At 49.9% G+C, this 20,046-nt stretch overlaps 1 protein-coding gene across 1 annotated transcript in view; it reads left to right on the forward strand.

The window, feature by feature from the left end:
* The window catches only part of SSH1 (slingshot protein phosphatase 1), a 56,704-nt gene that overhangs the window by 10,849 nt on the left and 25,809 nt on the right, over positions 1-20,046 (forward strand). Inside the window, exon 3 of the mRNA XM_040250942.1 lies at positions 15,626-15,729. Coding sequence (XP_040106876.1) covers positions 15,626-15,729 — 104 coding nt within the window. The remainder of the gene's footprint in view (positions 1-15,625; positions 15,730-20,046) is intronic.

Consider the following 20,046-nt stretch of genomic DNA (forward strand, 5'->3'; position numbering starts at 1 on the left):
GTCCCGTGACCTCCGTGACTGTAGGCCCCCGCGGTGAGTGGTGTGCCGTGTCCCGTGACCTCCCTGACTGTGAGCTCGAGTGAGGCTGGTATTTGATGTCCCTTCCCAAGCAGTGGGTCGCCTGGGTGGGCACCAGGGAAGGGGGGGGTGTGTGTGCACATCAGGGCTCCCATTCACGAGGGGCCTGTAGGTGCTGGGAACTTGGGCAGCTTGTCTCATTTCTGTCACCCGCATGAGATGCCGGCCTCATTGTAGGAAACCGCAGCTCCCTGGGGCCGGAGACAGGGTTTAGACTCTGGTGGCTGTGATCAGAAACCCGCATCCCTTCCTGTCCCCTCCCTCACGGCTTTACTGGCAGCCGCCTCCCACCCCCCACCCCACCTTGAAACACTGGGGATGCACACACTTGGAACAATTGAAGAGTTAATTTGATTCTGTTGGAATGTAATTAAAATTACTAAGGTTAACTTAAAATGAGTTTTGCTCAGTCTAGTAGGTTTCATTAAAGGTTTGAAATAGCAGTGCTCAGACTTCTAGAGCGTGCCTCGAGGCCCTGGTCTCATTTTCCCGTGCACTTAGCACACCAGGGAGACGTGTGCACCGGAGAAGGTGCGTGTGAGCCCTTTCTTCATAGTGGTACCACGATCACCCTGTGGTAAACAGGGTGTTTACCTGCTAAAATGTGTCACCTGCCTTGTAGCCTTTAGGCCAGTCACTAAATGTCTCTGGCCCCCACCGCCTCCTCTGTCAGCTGAGGTGAGATTAGATAACAGCTCCCAAACCAGGAATAAGCATCTTCAGGCCCACCCGTTTAGTTCTGTGTCACCCTGGTGCAGCTTCTAACCATCCTCCGTAGCTTTGTAACAGCGCATCCAGAGCTTCTCCTTTATTCTCAGGCTGAGAACAAGGTCAGCTGTATTTGGGGAGGTAAGGGGGGGCATCTGGCTGAGTCACCCTGAGATGGTGAGAACTGGTGTGGCCTCTGAGAGGAAGTGGACCCTCTGCTTGGACCCACTTCCCCCTCAGCGCGCTTTGCCCTGGGAGCCGGGCCACGCCCTTGGTGGTGACTGCCTGGGCAGAAGGGACTCCCGCCTTCAGAGGTCATCTTGGCATATGTTGTGCTGCCGTGAGACACTCTAGATTTGGGCGGCTTATTGGGAACATTCTTAAGACTAAGAGGGGGCCCACCAGAGTCTTTCTGCTTTGAGGAAGGCTACAGAAAGAAAACAGGATTAATCAAAATAGGATTAATCCGGGTTGGGAGGTGCCACTCCCAGGGGCATGCCAAGTGATGGGGCAGGGGGTAGGGGGTGGGGGATAAGACCAAGAGTCTGGCCTGCGAGGCTCCCACATTGGAGCATGGAAAGCCTTGGAGAGGGTTCGCGCTCCCGCAGTGGAGATGGTGTGTGTTGATGAGAGCGCCCTGCCAGGAGCCCGCCCTGCAGTGTTGGGCGAGAACCAGGGATACATGACTGCTGTGTAAATTACACAGTCATGCTCCTGGCTGTGCTTGGCTGGGGCGGGGCCTCTGGGCCAGGTCTGTACACCCCCACCCAACCCTCTGTGTGACTGTGACCTCAGGCCAGCCCTCCTGCCCTCCCTGAAACAGGAAGAGTCCTCCTGGGCTTCAGGGAGCTTCTGTGAGGCTGAGAGGGTGTCTTGTATATTGTGTTGTGTCTGGTCCTTGTCTGACAATGGGACACCGTTATTTTCACTGATGCTGGGAAGCGACAGTCTCTTCTGGTGCCTTCCTGACCTTCTTACCCCCACACGCCCGCCAGAGGAGTTCTAGATCAAAACCCCAAAAGGTCAACCTAGTCGAGCCCAAGGGAAAGCAGCAGCCGCTGCCCAACCTGCCTTCCTCCAAGTCACATGGAGCCTGGCACCAGGTTTCTGTCTGCAGAGCATCACTTCTTGTGTGCCTTTGTTTATTTTTACAAATAAAAGAATTTTTTTTTCCTTGAGCGGCAACTTTGTGGCAACTTTTGAAGCTGTTTTTTTTTAAAAGATTTTGTTTCAAAGAAGGCCCAGAGGCCCCACCTTAGGAAATGCCCTGGGGGCCTCCGTGCTCTGGCAGAAGTGACCCCCACACGCTTGCTTGCCGACCTTTGGGACTGCTGGGGAGGGGACTGTTGATGTGGTTTGGAGGGAGCTGGGCCTGCTGCCACCTCCGGAGAGCGCTCGTCCCTTCTCCCCAAACGTCCAAGCCCACGGTTCCATGCTGTGTCTGAAGCCGGTGGAAGTTGGGAGTGTGTCTGTTCAGGTCTGCAGTGGAGACTGCTGAGCCCCACGGCAAGCGAGCTTCCTCAGGAGCCCACTCGCCAAGCCCAGGCGCCCCGTGTGGGCCCCGCACGCCGGGTGGGGGGAGGAGTATCTCGTGAAACGACCTGGTAACAGAGGCACTTTTTATCTAAGAGTGGTTTGCCTTATCAAGTCAGCCCAAGTATATTTGGTGCCTGTGTGTGTTTTGGGTTCTGTGCCGCGTGCTGGGAATTCCATGTTAAATATAAAAAGATGTTGATGTTCCAGAGGTGCCTTGCATGTGCCATGTCCACTGCGGCCCCCGGAAGGGATTTGAAACAGCGTGTAACATCCGAAGCAAATCGTCTGATTTAAAATTGAAAAGTGGGACCTGGAGAACCTGGGGAAAAATAAAGCAAAGTGAGGGGACTGTTGTATGTGGAATTCAAGGCATAGTGTGGGTTGGTGTAATTACCAGAGTTTGAGTTTCTGAGGAGTCAAAGCAAAGAGAGAAACAACCATCAGTTGCTTGGTTCACCGTGTCCTTAAAAGACCACCAGGTTGGTCCCCCTGAAGAACTGTTCCTGAGGGTGGGTATTTGTGAGGAGACCCAGTGTGATGGGTGTGAGTCAGCTTGTCTTAGGCTGGGCCCTGAGGCCCATCTCACCAATTAACCTGTGCGTTTGTGGTCTGGAGAGGTGAAATTGGCGGCAGTACACGGTGCCAGAGCCGCCCAGCCACCCAGCTGCCAAAAACAGGATGCTAACCCGCATCCTGCAGGCCTGCAGCATCCCAACTCCGCCTGCCCGTCCCGACTCCATGTGCCGGTCACAACAGGAGGCTCTCTGGGGCAGGTCACCCCCTCTCCCCCAACTTTTCCGTCCCAACTCGGTGTGCCGGTCACAACAGGAGGCTCTCTGGGGCAGGTCTCCCCCCCCCAACTTTTCCTGTTCTGGTGGTCTCAGAGCAGGAAAATGCTAAAATTAGGACTCATGTGGGCCAGGGACCTGCGTGTGTACTTGAGGCCTTCAAAATCTGGACACCCTGAGACCGGGAGGAACTGGGAGAGGGGAGTTTCCCATCATCCTCCATGGCCTTATGTGCAAAGCAGGGCTGCTGCTGTTCTGGAAGCGCGGAGGGGAGGTGGTCCTGAGGCAGGGACAGATCTTGGGCGCTGAGGGGCAGAGCATCCCTGAGAGGGAACCAGTAAGCCAAGACGTCTACCAGCGATGATGACCAGTGAGGGGGTCTTAAGTTTTTATCACTGGCCAATAAAGAAAAATTGTTGTTTAGTCCCTCAGTCACGACTGACTCTTTTGCAAACTCATGGACTGTAGCCCACCAGGCTCCTCTGTCCATGGGATTCTCCAGGCAAGAAGACTGGAGTGGGTTCTCATTTCCTTCTCCAGGGGATCTTCCTGACCCAGGGATCGAACCTGCATCTGCTGCGTCTCCTGCATTGGCAGGCGGGTTCTTTACCACTAAGCCAGCCACCAGGGAAGCCTAAGAGGAAAAATGAGAGGGAGTGTTTTGCCAAAATCCAGTTAAGTGGAATTTTTTAAGAAGTAATATTAAAAATTTAGAAGCAATTGAAAACATACATAAAAGTTACAAATGGTATACAGAGAACATTTTTCTGAAACATTTTGAGAGTAAGTTGCCAGCCAGATGCCAATTGAATACAAGCAAGGACGTTCTCCTACAGAGCAGACCATAACCCAGCTTGACCTGATCCATGACTCCATCTAATCTTCAGACCCCGTTCGGGGTCCACCATTTGTTCCAGTGGTGTCCTTTGTTGTAAAGGGTCCCGGCTAGTATCGCCCACTGTGTGGCATGGTCCTGTCTGCTGCACCTCCTTCAGTCTGGGACATTGCTCAGTCTTTCTTTGACTTCCATGACCATTTAGAGGGACGGGCCTGTTAGTTTGTAGAATGGAATGACCCTCGGTTTAGGTTTGTCTGATGTTTGCTCAAGATTAGGTTTGGGCCGTGCAGTGCTGAGTGTTGTTCACCGTGGCCATCCAGTGGCTTTGCCGGGCTTCCTCCCTGCACGGGTGTTCTCTTCCCTTGTGTCGTGAGGTGTTTCTTATAGGAATACTTTGGAATTGGCTCAGGGTCCAGTGCCCCCTCAACTTTTCCATTTATTTTTGTCTGTGTGGACACCTGTTTGTTTCACGCAGTGGGTCACAGTCTGTTCATTGTATTCTGGACTCCAGGGCTCACGTTGCCCCGATTCGGCCTGTGGGGTCTCGTCAGGTTGGTTCCCGTGCCCCTGAGCGTGTGCATCATCGTTTGAGCACAGCCTTGTTTTCCGACACCAGATGGCAGACTGCGCCTTGTAGTTTTTGCCCCGTCCCTAGAGTCCATCATTCCTCCGCGCAGCCCCAGTTGCTTTTAGTAGAAAAGAGGTTTCAAAGTAGGCAGGTGGTTTTTGTGATGTGTGGAAATAGCAAATCACTATGTTGTATGCCTGGAACTGGGGCTTCCCAGATGGAGCAATGGTAAAGAGTCCTTGCTTGCCAACACGGGAGATGGCAAGAAACGCAGGGAAAATCCTGGGAAATGTCATGGACAGAGGAGCCTGGTGGGCTACAGTCCATGGCAGTCCATGGGATCGCAAAGAGCATACACACACATGCCTGGAACTAACAATGGTGCAGATCAATTATACATCAACAAAATTTTTTTTTTAATAAAGAATTTATGAATCATTTTAACCCCTGTGAATAATCATTGAAAAGGATAATTAATGGATGAGATGAGGAGCTGGTGCTAGACCTAGAAATCTTGACAGTGGAGTGCAGAACACGGGAAGTGGTAGATGCAGGTTGCCAGGTTCTCTTTATTTGGGTGTTAGTTGATTGATGGGCCCAGCTGAGAACTAAATGTCCACTAATTTGAAAAAAAAAAGCAGAAAGTATTGCCCTTTTTTTTCACGTACTCTGTAAAGCCTCCTTTGAAGCTCGTTCTGCTCTCTAAACCCAAATGATATTAACAAGAGCTTTTCTTTTGAAGAAATAAAATTATACCAAATTAATCTGGAAAACAAAAGCAAAGAAACGGAGGTAGGTATGCTTATTATTCTACTGGAGGTGTTCTCTGCAGGTCTTTTCAGCGGGCAGAATTTGGGACTGTGTGGCTGTATGTGCACACACACACACACGTTACACATTTGCATGTATATTATTCTATTTATGTTGAAAACCATGAGTTCAAACTGATACCTTCAATTCTGATCCAACATCTCTGGGTTCATTATAGTTTTTTCTCGCTTCATATTTGTAATCCCTTTTCTCATAGTGAGAGAAAGCTGCCTCCCATTGTCCCTAAAGTGTTTACTTGTCTGATCAACCCCCTTGTCTGCCACCAGCCTCTCAACTTTGCGGTCCCCTCTCCGCTCCTTACCACACTCCTCCCCAACCTGGAGGCCCTCCGTGCTCTGCCTCCCAGAGGGTTTTCAGTCTGACTTGTTGGGAAAAAGAGGCAGACTTGCTCTCTTGATGCTGTTTTCCCAAGGTGTCCATTCAGCAGGGGTTTGACGCTTTCTGGCGAGACTTTTGGTGTCGTTTCCTGGCTTTTCTCCTTCTGGGCCACTAGAACTTGGATAAGCCATGTAACCTCTCCAAGCCTCAGTTTCCCTGTGTCTAAGATACTCACAGATGGATGCTAAGGGTATCCATGACGTGCCGAGCAGGACACGCAGCAAAGATGTTTCTTATTGACTTTACCTTTGCAGAGTACGCATTACCTTCTGGGCACTGAGAGACGGAGGAGTCACAGCTTTGACGCTCCAGACTCTGGTGATGTGGACAACTTAGTTGTTGCCAGGAGGACCCGACCTCCGTGTGGCTGTAACAGCATTTATGCAGCAGCGAATCTTTTTTTCTTTCCCCAAAGGTTGTAATGCTTAATCAGAGGTGTCTGATAATTGATTGAAGCTTGAGAGATATTTTCCCAGGTCACATGTTCTCATTGAATAATCGGACATCTCATTAATTTATTTTTTTAAAAGATTTGCATTAATTTATTATTTTAGGCTGCAGTGGGTCTCTGTCGCCACACTTCGCCGCCTTCTCCAGTTCTGGCGAGTGGGAGTTCCTCTCGAGCTGTGGTGCACCGGCGTCTCATTGCGGTGGCTTCTCTTGTTGAGGAGCACAAGCTCTGGGGTGTGTGAGCTCAGTAGTTGAGGTGCACGGGCTTAGTTGTCCCGCGACATGTGGGATCTTCCCGGGCCAGGGATCAAACCTGTGTCCCCTGCGTTGACAGGCAGATTCTTAACCACTGAGCCCCCAGGGAAGCCCTTTAGTTGGTTTTTTAAATTGAAGTTTGGTTATGGATGACATTCTGTGTAAGTTACAGGTGTGCAGCATGATGCCCGCTTTGTGAAGACTGTGCTCCCTTCACAGTTGTTCCCAGCTTCTGGCTGTGCTTCCCAGGTTGTACCATACATCCTTGGCGCTTGTCGCACACAAAATAGTTTTACCTCTTGTTTCCCATGTTGTACCATACATCCTTGGCGCTTGTCGTACACAAAATAGTTTGCGCCTCTTGTTTCCCATGTTGTACCATACATCCTTGTCGCTTGTACACAAAATAGTTTGCGCCTCTTGATCCTCTGCCCCTGGGTTGCCCCTTCCCGCTGGTAACCACAGGTCTGTTCTCTGTATCTGTGGTTCTTACGTCTTCTGTCCATCCTGTACATGTTGAGCACCCGGTATTGTAGCCCCTCAGAGATGACTGAGGTGAGTTAGTCACAAAATGGCTTTGAGGCTGGAGGAGGTACATAGCTCAGTGTGTGAGTATTTACTTCTGAGTATAGACTCTGCTGTATGTCAGGCAGAGAGGGAGACTTAAAAAATTATGTATGTCCCGGCCCTAGAGTCCCATCGTGAAGTTAAATATGCTGATGTAAAGATAATATCACCGCCAGTTAGTAGGTAAACAGGGCCAGGAACACAGTTTGGGTCCTTGGGGTCCTGTCCCTTTCTAAGTATATGACCTTGAACCAATGACTCACCCTTTCAGTGCTCAGTGAGAGAAGGTGCTGTAAGATGTTGAAAAGCGTGGCTTGCAGCCAGGGCTGCAAGGGAGGGCTTCCTGGAGGAGACGTGAACGCTGGTAGGTGGGCAGGACGTGAAGAGGCTGTGTGTAGAGACACAGCGTAGAAGAGCTGACAGAAGCAATGACAGGTGGGGTGGAGCAGAGAGCGTGTGGTGTGTGGGAGGAATAGTGTGAGAGGCGATACAGGGAAGCTTTTTATTATAAATCACTTTTGCTAACTGCATTATAAGCCTTGAGGTCAGAGCATGTAAAGCTTAGGTTAGCAACATGAATGGCTGGGGCTGCCACAGCAAGCAAGTGCAAATGGGTTCTCTAGATGAGGCCGCATCGTCAAAAGCCCTGGAGCTGGGGTCTGTGCAGCAAGGGCAGTGGCTGGGAATGGCATGGAGCAGGTTAGAGGCCAGGGGTCCTCTGTTCTCCACCCTGATTCCCACTAGGCTGCAGGCTCCCAGCGTAGCTGTGCCATCCAAATCATAGCTGCTTGCCACACATGGCTGATTAAAGCCCAGTATTGTTGGTCTTTCCTGGTGGCTCAGACAGTAAAGAATCCACCTGCAATGCAGCAGACCAGGCTTCCATCCCTGGATCGGGAAAATCCCCTAGGGAAGGGAACAGCTACCCGCTCTACTATTCTTGCCTGGGAAACCCCATGGTCAGAAGAGCCTAGTGAGCTACAGTCCATGGGGTCGCAAAGAATTGGACATGACTGAGCGAATTTCACTACTAAAGTCAAATAAAAAGACAAATTCAGCTCATCCGCCTCACTCATCACCTTTCGAGCGTCAGGCTGCAGGCCTCTCCAGCTGCCCTATCAGACGGCACAGGTACAGAGGTCTCCTTCCTCTTGGACAGCATTGCCCCACAGGGACGCTGAGGACTCCGCACAGAGCCGGGCACACGGAGAGTGGACATTGCATGGCTCACACGGCTGGGGGCCTGGGAAGGAAAGGGTGCCCTCGCCAGGTTAGGACTGGGCGACCCATGCATATGGGACGGGGCTGCCTCCCAGAGAAAGGGCCGGGACCCAGGGACAGCTGAGACGGCCTGTTCTTGGAGTTTCTGAGTTGTTTCGGAAAGCGTCTCCTACATGTGCCTGTTATTTCTGGCTGGCTAGGTTGTCTCTGCTGCCATTGCATTTCCTGCACAATGTGGCCTTTCTCCCTCTATGCTCACGAAAGGGGCTTCAATTCTGGTGTACCAGACATTCACGGGCAGATGCACCAGCTCCAGCCTCCACAGACGGGGCCTTAGGGCTCATGGGGGCCGTCGAGGAGCCCTCCCAAGGTTTGCGGAGCCAGCCCAAGGCAGAGTATCTGCTGTCCTACTTAGGCAGGGGGAGAAGCCCTGCTTTTGCGAGCTTGCTGGCATATCCAGCTGCTCACCCCCGCCCGTTGCCATGAAGGCACGCTGTGTAGCTGGCTGCAGAGGACGTCTCTTACTGTCCAAAATACTTGCGGACATTCCTTCTCTCTGAGAGAAGCCCACGCCTTCTAGCCAAACAATACATGCCCCAGCAGCAGAGACATTTGTAGCGAGCCCTGCCAGCGTTGCTTGCTGCTGACCCCATTCCCTGAGCATAAGGCCCTGCAGAGCTGAGTCTCCCTGTGGTCAGCACTCTGTGTGGAGCAGAGCCTTTGGGGAGAGGGCTCTGGCTGGTAGGTGAATCAGGTGAGCTGTGGTCTTCACTCAGAGCCCAAAGAATGGCCTTTGGGACAAGGCCTTACCAAACGGCCCTGTGAAGCACAAAACGGAAATAAGGTGTTGTTACACCCCGGGGTCTCTGTGACTTTTGAACTTGAGTTCAAAATGGGAGAAATGTCCGCAGGAGAACAGGGGAGAGTGTTTTGTCTCCATCTGCAGGGTGCCTGCCTTACTCCTATAGTAAGTCTTCCATTGCCTTGGTTGCAGTTGAAGCACTCAGTCATGTCCAGCTGTTTAGAGATCCCATGCACTGTAGCCCACCAGGCTGCTCTGTCCATGGGATTCTCCAGGCAAGAACACTGGAGTGGGTGGTCATTCCTTTTTCCAGGGGATCTTCCTGACCCAGGGATTGAACCCAGGTCTCCCTCACTGCAGGCAGGTTCTTTACCAATGAGCCACCAGGAAAGCCCAGTATTTGTTAACTTTGATGGAATTAATGGAACCCCCTCTTGGAGTCTACATGGGGACCACCTTTCCTATAGTGACAACTTTATGAGTATTCTGTAAAGAATTATCGTCAAGTCCACTGGACAAACCAGTCTATTCCATAATCACTGGGCAGAGCTGTGTGCAATTGAGGGTTAATTCTATCCATGCAAAAGTTATTTAGTTCATTTCAAACATTTCAGTCAGTATGAAACCTTTTAAAAAATTGAAGCATAGTTGATTGACAGTGTTGTGTTCATTTCACCCTTTTTTAGAGTCAATGCTTTTAAGCCCATGTTCTCTGGGGTTCCCCCCACCCCCAAGATGTAGCATCAGAAATCCTAAAATAATAACCAGTTAAGCAACTTCTTGTATCCTCTTCTATAAAATGAGTATCATAATGCCTGCTGGGTTCTCCTTAGGAGAGCTTCTTGAAGATCAAATAGGCTGACATCATCCAGAGAGCTTTGTCAACAGCCAGGCTTATCAGAGGTCTGGTTCATTGTTGTGATTGTCATCTCAGATGACTGTGAGGCAGGACTGTCTTTCAAGGGCAGGAACACCTGTGACTCTGAAAGCATTTGGTAGGAAAAGGGCATGTGTAGTTATCTGCTAACCTGTTGTGCTACTTCCGAGGATGGTATTATTTTATTTGTTTTTTTTTTTTGACCTGGCGTGGCCTTCCTTCATTGCACCCAGTCATGTTCATATCCTTCCGAGAGGAGCACAGGTTTTTATGGGTGTTATCTTTCACCAGCAAAAATGGGTCGTGTACCTGCTGTGTGTGAGGAACTCTTATGAAGGGAGCAGCTTCCTCTGTGTCGTTCTTAGCCCTGACTGTGCTTCAGTAGCAGTTTGGGGACTTTAAAAAAAAAAAAAGCGGGTGCCAAGGACTTGTCACAGACCTTCCGAATTAGAACCGGCTGGTATTAGACCTGGACGTGAATGTTTTAGAAGTTTTGTAGATTCTTCCCACGTACAGCCAGAAGTGGAAATTAGAAGCGTTAGTATCATATTCTATTGTGCAATGTCTCTCTCTGCACTGAGTGTTTCCCTTCTTCAAAGAATTATGTTTCTGAGTGGCCTGGCACACATCCAGACTGCCCAAATGTGGACCCATCCCTTAAAGATTGCTGTCTTTACCTGGTCAGTGTTCATCTGGGCTTGGCGTACTGTGGTTCTCCTTACTCTGCAAGTACTTGGCTATTTGAATGGCTGAACAGAGCCCTGTAGGTGAATATCAGAACATACACATAATAGATGAGGTGTTAGAACCCAGAAATATGGATTCCCAGACCAGTGCATTGTACGTTTTTAAACTTTGACATGCACTTAGAGTCATTGAGGCAGTGGGTTAAAAATGAGGTTGCCCAGCCTCTTTGGACGCTTTCAGGAGCTGGACTGACCTCCTTCATTTGTGAGAAAGAAGAGAATGTCTTCCCACAGAGCTTGGGGAGGAGACGGGGTGGCACGTGGTGGGCGCTCGGGCAGTGGCGGTGCTGTTGGTGAGAAGCAGCTTCGTGGCCAGCGTGGCTCTGCCCCTCCCCAGCCGCCCCCTCCAGGACCCCCATTCAGTCCAGAAGGACCGGGTGACGTGTCCTGTCCCGTAATGGTGATGGTGGCGCCCCCGGGGCTGACGCCGGGTCTTCTCTTTCTGAGGCTGTTTCCCGTCTCTCTCCAGTGTCTGATGCGTCCACATGCTGGGAAGAAGGACCGGGGACTGGTCCTCTCCTGACTCCTCAGTGTTGCTAGGCCTGGCCCCAGAGGGGGCTGCAGGGCCTCCACTCTGGTCCTCCCTCTGAGATGGGCAGTGGCAAGGGCATTCCAGGGGTTAAGAAGGTGGGCATGGGCCAGAGAGACGTGGGTCTCAGCCCATCTCATAAAGATTATGCTCCTGCGGCTGAAGTTTCCTCAACCACAGAACAAGAACGATCGTAGCGTGTGTTTCCCTTGATCCTCTTGTGAAGGTTAATTTTACCATTTGGGAGCTGGAAGAACCTTGCAGGCGAGACCCTCCCAGAAGTCTCTCAGAGCCCTTCCTTCACAGAACGTTGCAGAACCCACCTCTCAGAAGCACTCTCTTCCCAGCCCTCCAGGGTTCCTTTCTCGGGGACCTCATCCCGTCCTGCCTGGCATCGTATATGTTAGTTGCATCCTAACATAGATATTTTCTCTGCCAAAAGAAGCAGTAAAAGCAGAGCTGGCTTCCGCCAGGTGGGTTTCAGCCACACTCTCTGGGGCACCCACCTGCTCTTTCTCCAGAGCCCACCCTGTGCCCCTTGCGAAAGGGTCTCAGAGCCCCTCCCCTTCCCTCTACCTGGAATGCCATCCCCCCCCCACCACACACACCCCAGATCTGCCTCGAGGAGCTATTAGCACGACGGAAGGACTCCAGGACGTATCTGTGCTTTTAAAAAACGCCCAGTAACCGTGGCAGCTGCCCACGCTCCCTGTTGGCCGAATGCATGGTGATTTGAAAGAAACAGAAATCCTTCAGTCTGTTGGTTTGAACAAGAATGGGGTCCTCATGGCTCGGGGCGGGTTTCTGGGCCGCCAGCTGTTTTTCCTCGCAGTTTCTAACGCACACCCTATCGCTTGTTCCCGAGGCCCACAAAAAGCCGTAGGAGTAAAAGTGATTAGAGGAACTTCAGCTGTTTTGCTCCCTCTGAATAGCCCTCTTTCATCAGGATAGGCAGGGACAAGGGCCTTTTTTAAACCCAAATATCAGGGAAGGACGAGGGTTCCAGCAGAGCCATTTGCCGTCTGGGTGGGAACGCCATCCTTCCTTCCATCAGGACGGGCACTCTGCCGCTTCCCTGGAGGGCTCCCTCCAGCCTCCTGTTCAGACGTCCATCCTTCTCCGGGGAGCGGGGAGGGCAGGGGCTGGGGGCAGTTCAGATCACACGAAGTGACCACGGCGGGCGGTCCGGGACCTCTTCTGTGGTGCTGTCATCTGCCTCTCCAGCCAGCCACCCCCCACTACTTCTGCTTCTCAGAGGTTTCCAGCAAAGCTAGTATGTATCGCCACCGCCGATTGCTCTTTCCGTCCCATGTCCCGGTTTCTGGGCGACACTGGCTGTTGCTGCTCGGAGGGTGGGGTTTTCCGGAGGACCCCGTCTGTCTGCATGGCTTATGACCCCACGTCATCTCCTAAAACCGGCCTCTGAGATTCCTCTCTATCGTGGAGATAAAAAGTGGGGAGGGTGGGGGGCTGAACTTGTTCTTAATCCCCCGTTGGGATTTTTCTTGCAGCGATCAAGAGAAACATTTCCATTTCGTTTGCCTGCGTCTGAGTTCCCGGAGCTTTAGTCTAAAGAGCTGTCTTTCTGGGGACCAGCATCTTTGGGGAAAAGGCTGATTTCACTGGGATGAGGATGGGTGGTTTGTGGGTGTGTTTTTCTCATCCAGAGAACCTTGAAAAGGAGGTGCGCCATCCCCGAAGTGGGGGTGTCTGGAGACTGATGAACCCGGGGACCGTATGGTGTCAGAGCCCTGGCTGCAGGACACAGTTGCTCACATCAGCCACCCAGCGGGCGAGGGAGGCTCTGAGCCCAGGGTGAGCTCAGAGCAGAAGACGGGAAGCAGGGCCATAAAGAATATCCGTGTCTCATTTTCATAGGTCCCGTGGTTGCCAGGCTCTGTGGCCTCTGGGCCCCGGGAATCATCCAGTGAGGTTTTTTTCCTTGTGCCCCATCTGCTTACTGTCTGAGCCTCAGGGCTGTCTCTGAGCCTGGGGAGGGTGTGTTCTCTGAGCCTCCCTGCCTGCAGCTTCAGATCTCACCCTGCACAGAGGACAGAGGCAGAGTGTTCCCGGGGAGCCCAGGCACACAGCCCCCTGAATTGACATGTAGCCTCAAGGCTCTTGATTCTGTAACAGCCTCAGAAACACTGAGGAACAACTGGCCTCGAAAGCGATCACGGGATAAAACCAGCCTATTCTTTTGCGTTGTTCCTCCTCCACCCCCACCCCACCCCCCAAGGAAATACAAGGGAAACCAAGGGGAATTTTTGCCCATGATTTCCAAGGCAAAGGTCACCGTCAGTGGCTGGCTGTTTCCAGAGGGCTCAGGTTTCTGGTCACTATGGGTTTGTTTTTTTTAAAACTTATGAACAAAAAGAGGTTGATGATGCCTTGCAAAGTTCCCCCCCACCACCCTGCCAGCTGCTTCGATGAACTGATTGCTGTGTGAAGTTTCATGCGTTTTGTTGGAGTCTCTCTGGCAGCGATGAAAGTAGGTAGTAAGTGATCCGTGTCTTACCTAAAATAGCATAGTTCAGAAAACAAACTCAGTTGTAAGATTTTAAGGAAAGGGTGAGTGACAAGTTTCAGGGGTAGAAAAGTGTTGGACAGTTCTCTGCCATTTGCTCGAACTAGACAGCCTGGGATGTCTGTCGGCCAGTGGATGCTAACGAGCTTTTTGCCTGCCGTGGGTAAGTGAGACTCAGAAAGGGTGCATCTCGTTTCTTCCATGATCTACAGTCCTAGACTCCTCAGTGCCTGAAACTGGCACCACAGGTACAGGACTCAGGGTGGACAGGGTGACTCGGCAGTGGGTGACGATGGATGAAGGAGCACCGTCCAGGTGTGAACTGTTTCCCACAGGAAAGAGAGAAAGCCAGTTGTCAGTAGGATGAGGGGGCCAGAATTAGAACCTTAACGTTTGCTATTTGAGCCGTCGTGATTTTTTAGCGTGCGAGGCGGAAAAATGAACGGATTTCATTGGCGGTCTTCATAGTATGGAAGATAACTGGTTTTTTTTCCAGTTCCAGAAACTGCTGACTTGGCACTGGCCCCTGCACTGAGGTTTCTTAGCTCCTGGAGTTGTATTTTAGACTTAGCTGAATATTCCAGGATGAGAATGTTTAACTACCAACTCTAGCTGTCCTGGGCAATGATGACTTTGTTGTTTTATGTTACACAAGATGTCCTTGTGTTTCTGTCAAGAATTGATTTTTGTTTTTTTTTAAAGTGCTTCTGTTTCTTAGAGATTTTTCTTTCAATCAAATATGTTAATTGGTTGCTCAAGAGAGAATGAATAATATATATGGCTCGCTATAATTTGAACTGCGATCTTTTACAAAATTAATAAAAATGAAATGTTTTGCCTTATGATTTTGAAAGTTAAAATATCATTTACAAAAGTTAATATTTGCTCAATACAGTAAATTTGGAAGATGCTAAGAAGTAGAAGGAAGATAACCTTAGCACTATTAATAATTTTGGTGTGTCTTATGTGTAGTTTTCAGAGATAATGGTTTTTTCTAAGTAATTGGTGGTAATTAATAGCTAATATAGTCTATCAGTTCATACAGGCTGGATTTCTGCATAAGCTGAAGATTTTCTTGGTAGCCAAGTCATGAAAGTGAAATTTTTTATTGTAATTCTTAAAATCTTACGTTGAATATGGATATTCAGTTCAGTTCAGTTCAGCCGCTCAGTCGTGTCCGACTCTTTGCAACCCCATGAATCGCAGCACACCAGGCCTCCCTGTCCATCACCAACTCCCGGAGTTCACTCAGATTCACGTCCATTGAGTCAGTGATGCCGTCCAGCCATCTCATCCTCTGTCGTCCCCTTCTCCTCCTGCCCCCAATCCCTCTGTATTGCCTGCTAAAATAACAAAGACCAAAGATCCCCTCTGCTGAGAAGTTCACTGGGTTAACTTGAGCTTTTCTATGGGAATAGTGGGCAAGCCACCCGTTTTTCTTGAGATGCAAACAGATAGTGAAAGTGTGATTTCATCTTTCTTATGCTCTGTAAACTGAAGACACCAGGAAGCAGTGAGGTTGTTAAAAGTTCAGAGCGCTGAGGGCAGAGATCAACAGCAAAAGTCTGAAAAATTCACGAAAGGAACCAGCCTCTGCTCGTCAGAGAGCCGGTCTCTTTCCAGAAGACATCGTATTACAGTGGGTCCCATCACAGTGTCCTGCAGGAAGGGGCTCTGAGTGCTGGAGGAGCCTGTGGAGACCCTCGGTGTTGCAGCCGAGCTGTCCCGCTTTGTCCCGTGAACTCTCCAGCAGCAGGCTTGTGGCAGAGTTTGGGAAGAGCACTGTGTGAAATTACCATAGGAGCTATTTCATCCCGTTGGCCTTTTACATGCCACTCTCCAGCTTTTCCTCTGCAGCTTGTCTTTGCCCATTTTCCTCTGTGAATTCCAGCCTAACTGTGCTCTGTTTTTTTTTCCTCTCCCCAGCTTAAGTGAGAGCTTTTTCATGGTGAAAGGAGCAGCCCTCTTCCTACAGCAGGGAAGCAGCCCTCAAGGCCAGCGGAGTCTTCAGCACCCCCACAAGCATGCAGGTGATGGCTCTAAACTGATGCTCTTACCCAGGGAGTTACCTTCTGTGTGGCTGAGCAACCCTGCAACACTGTGTTCAGCACTTGGCTGGTTCTCAAGGCCCGGGAAATAGCGCAGCACAGGTTGATAATGACAGGTGCAGCTTAGAGGCTCTTTTCTTGAGGGCGTGTGTGTTTTCCTGAAGGCACTGGGAGCCAGCACCCTTTGACCATGCGTGTGTATATAAGATCAGCAGCTTTCTGTTGGGATGTAAAGATGCCCTACTCAGTCTATCAGTTAACTGCAGATTTTAAGTTACAGTATCCTGGGCTTCTCCTGGTGACTCAGACAATAAAAAAGTTGCCTGCCTTGCAGAAGACCCGGGTTTGATCCCTGGTTTGGGAAGATTCCCCTAGAGAAGGGAATGGCTGCCCACTCTAGTATTCTTGCCTGGAGAATTCCATGGACAGAGGAGCCTGGCAGGCTGTAGTTCATGGGGTTGCAAAGACTCGGACATGACTAAGCAGCTAACACTTTCCCTTTCTTCACATGCCTTTTTAACAAATGTACCAGAGCATCGTATAGCCAGATGTTGTCCCCTTGAAAATTACTGCCTTGGGGTGCGAGATGCCTAGTCTGTCATTTGCTCTGAGCATTTGGAAAGCTCTCATTTGGGGAATTTATTTACAAACCTTGGGCACATACTGGGTTGGAAAGTCTTTATTCTTTAATGGTGGGTGGTTTTTTGGAAGTAGACAGAAATTATAAAATGGGATCAAACCAAGTATTCACTGAGGCACAAAAGCAAGGAAATAAGAAGTGTGTCCAAGGACTTCCCTGGCGGTCCGGTGGTTAAGACTTCGCCTTCCAATGCAGAAGGTGCGGGTTCAGGCCTTGGTTGGGGAACTGAGATCCTTTGTGCCTCGTGACCAAAAAACCAAAACAGAGAAACAGGAGCAATATTGTAACCAGTTCAATAAAGACTTTAAAAATGGGCTACATTAAAAAAAAAAAAAAAAACCTTCAAAAAAAAGAAAAGAAATGCCCAGGAAGTGGAAGACAGGGAAGGCTGACATGCTGCAGTCCATGGGGTTGCACAGAGTCGGACTGAGTGACTGCACAGCAACAACAAAGCGGTAAGATGGGTTTTCTTAGGCGACTTGACCCTGAACCTGAAGACACTTGGGAGTAAAGGATTAGGGAGGCATTTGTTTGCAAGTGGATCTTTGCAGCCAGTGGGGAGCCTCTCCAGGCACTTCTTGGATGGGCAGCGCATGTCTGAATAGGCGCTGGAAAGACCTCTCAGAACCACAGCGAATCAAAGGAGCTGGCAGTTGGGGCCAGTTCTGTTGTCACTTCGGTCATCTTGTTTGTCTAATGTCAGGTCAATCAAGCCTCATCTGGGAGCTGAGTCTCTAGGCTAGAATTTCCTGTCTTAGATTTTATAGCAAACCCCAAGGCTCAGTCAATATTGTCACATGCTGATATTTATAATCAAGATTTAGGTCTGTCGTAAGCTAAGTAAACAATCCTTCTGCACAGGGAGGCAGTGTGTTTTGTGGAAAGAATATTTACTCTGGAGCCAGACAGACCTGGCTTCTGATCCAGTTCTGCAAGCATACAGAACTTTCAGAGTCAATTTCTGAGCTTTGGTCTCCTAATCTTTACAACGGGCATCAAGTATCGGTCTGTTACTCAGATGACAAGAAGTGTAAAGTTTATGCACGTTAACAGGCCTACCTTCTCCTTGGTGCTCTGCCTGCTTAGCTGTAATTATTGCTACAGTGACTGCTGGTACAATAAAACTACAAACAGAACCTTTGCTTCTTAATCTGCTAGCAGTTCTGCCCTATAAGGAATGTAAACTGTTGTTCATGGCTTAACCATAATGCATGAGCAAAGCCAATGCTCAGTTTTGCTCCCTAAGTATTAAATCTCTCCTTCCTCAAATTCAGCGAATATTTGCATACTATGTGCAATCTTGGGGAAGTGACTACAAAACCGTCTTGTAAATCCCTCATTCCACTGGTTGGTGCATCTCTGGAAGGTAACACAAGGATGGGAAGGGAGCCTGGCGTGTTGGATTTTCTGCCGTGGGGTCTGGGGCGGGGCGGCCAGTGAGCTCAGAAAAGCAGGGCTTGCCCACTGGCCACAGATGCTCAGTACATGACTGTGGGTCAGGCACACACTGGACTTCACGGCAAGTCCCCCAGAGGACCCACGGGCCCCTAAGCAAACCCCATGCCAAGCTGAGGACATGACTCTTAAGTCGAGTGATTCCGCTCATGTTAGCCAGTCCAGTTGAGCCGAGACTCTTCCTTTCCAGGGCCGACCTATACTTCAGGCTCATGTTCTCTGCTTTTTTTTTCCAAGTGCTTACCATACACTTAAACATGCAGAGACTGTGAGGCTGCCAGGCCCGGGGTTGGGATTTCTCTCTGTCAGCAATTCCATGTCTCAGCAGACAGTCCCACTGAAAGGCCTCTGCTGCTGCTGCTGCTGCTGCTAAGTCGCTTCAGTCGTGTCCAACTCTATGCAACCCCATAGACGGCAGCCCACGGGGCTCCCCCGTCCCTGGGATTCTCCAGGCAAGAACACTGGAGTGGGTTGCCATTTCCTTCTCCAGTGCATGAAAGGGAAAAGTGAAAGTGAAGTCACTCAGTCATGTCCAACTCATAGCAACCCCATGGACTCCGGCCTACCGGGCTCCTCCATCCATGGGATTTTCCAGACGAGTACTAGAGTAGGGTGCCATTGCCTTTTCCAGAAAGGCCTCTATCTGTGTGGAAAGCTTCATTTTCACTGAACCACTCATCAGACAAGGGACTGGTGTCCGCCTTCATCCGTGTGCTTCTGTGACTCAGAGTAGGGGGTGGGGCACCCAGGCGAGCTGGGACCCAGCCATGGTGTTGTGTGCCATCCTGACGTTGGTGACCCAACAGGTGAGCGTGCTGCTGGGTAGAGAGAAGGACTGAGGACCATCCTCTCCAAGTCATTTCTCGTGGGACGTGGTTCCAGCGTAGGGTGTTGTACTCTGTGGGATCCTGGAAGAGAGAAGACAAGGGGGCAGGTTTCCAACAAACTTGACTCCTCTCTGAGGCTGGAAGTGCTGTTTGCACATCCACTGTCAGCCTTCTCTAAGATTAAAAAGATGCTTTTTGCCAAAGGAACATGCCCAGGGGCTTCCCTGGCGGTCCAGTGATTGAGACTCTGTACTTCCATGTCAGGATGCAAGGGGTCTAATCTCTGGTCAGGGAACTGAGATCCCACACACCGCATGGCCATAAAAAAGAAAATTTCTTGAACTAAATAAAAAATGAAAATGCAACATACCAACTTAAAAAAATCATATGGGAAAACGAAGTTTAAAAAAAAGGAACACATCCAGTGGACTAATCCCTCTGGGTTCTAATCATGATCTGTAGGATCATTTTTTTTCTTAAAGATAATTGTTTCTTAGGAGTGTTGCACAACCTGAAATGATTATGGATTTTCTGTGAATTACTCCTTGCACTTTTCTTCCACATCAGCATCTTTACAGTTGAACCATTTCTTCAGAATGATCCCCACGCAGACATATTTGAAATATATACATAAGCTAGGAAAAAAAGCGGCATTGCAAACACCCTCACTACTTTCTAGTTACGAAGCTCAGTTATGGGGTCCCCTGTGCCTGGGAGACGCAGCCCTTCTCCTGTGGGTTGGATCCTGCGTGGCTGTGGAGCCTCACCATCTCCGAGAAACTCTCTTCCCCGCCCTGCAGCCCAGAGGCACCCCCCAGGGACCCTGCGGCCACTCAGTGATGATCGGAGGCTGACCCTGGATTCCTGTCTCTTTTCAATCACCTGGGGGAAACAAACAAGAGAGTACATGATTTTTAGCAGGAAAAAAAAATGCCATTGCTGTTTACTCCAATTATATCTCTGGGTACCCAGCACATACCTTCTCTCTGTGCAGTGACTTAAAACATTTTCCCTCCTGGTTATAGAAGTCATGTCTTTCACCCTTTTTTAAGGGAAGCGGTGTGTGCGTGTTAGTCACTTAGTCATGTCCAGCTCTTTGAGACCCCATGGACTGTAGTACCATCAGACTCCTCTGTCCATGGAAATCTCCAGGCAAGAATATTGGAATGCATTCTCTTCTCCCAGGGATCTTCCTGACCCAAGGATCAAACCCACGTCTCCTGCACTAAAGGCAGATTTTTTAAGCGGAAAATAACTCCAAGTCCTTTTTCTTTCAGACCAGACCTCAGCAAATCCCTCTCTTCAGCTGTGTCTATAGTTGCTGCTACCTCCACTCCTGCAGAGTCACATTTGCTTAAATTTAGTAATGTTTCTTCT

This window comes from Oryx dammah, unplaced genomic scaffold (assembly GCF_014754425.2).
Source record: "Oryx dammah isolate SB20612 unplaced genomic scaffold, SCBI_Odam_1.1 HiC_scaffold_12, whole genome shotgun sequence".
NCBI classification, from domain to species: domain Eukaryota; kingdom Metazoa; phylum Chordata; class Mammalia; order Artiodactyla; family Bovidae; genus Oryx; species Oryx dammah.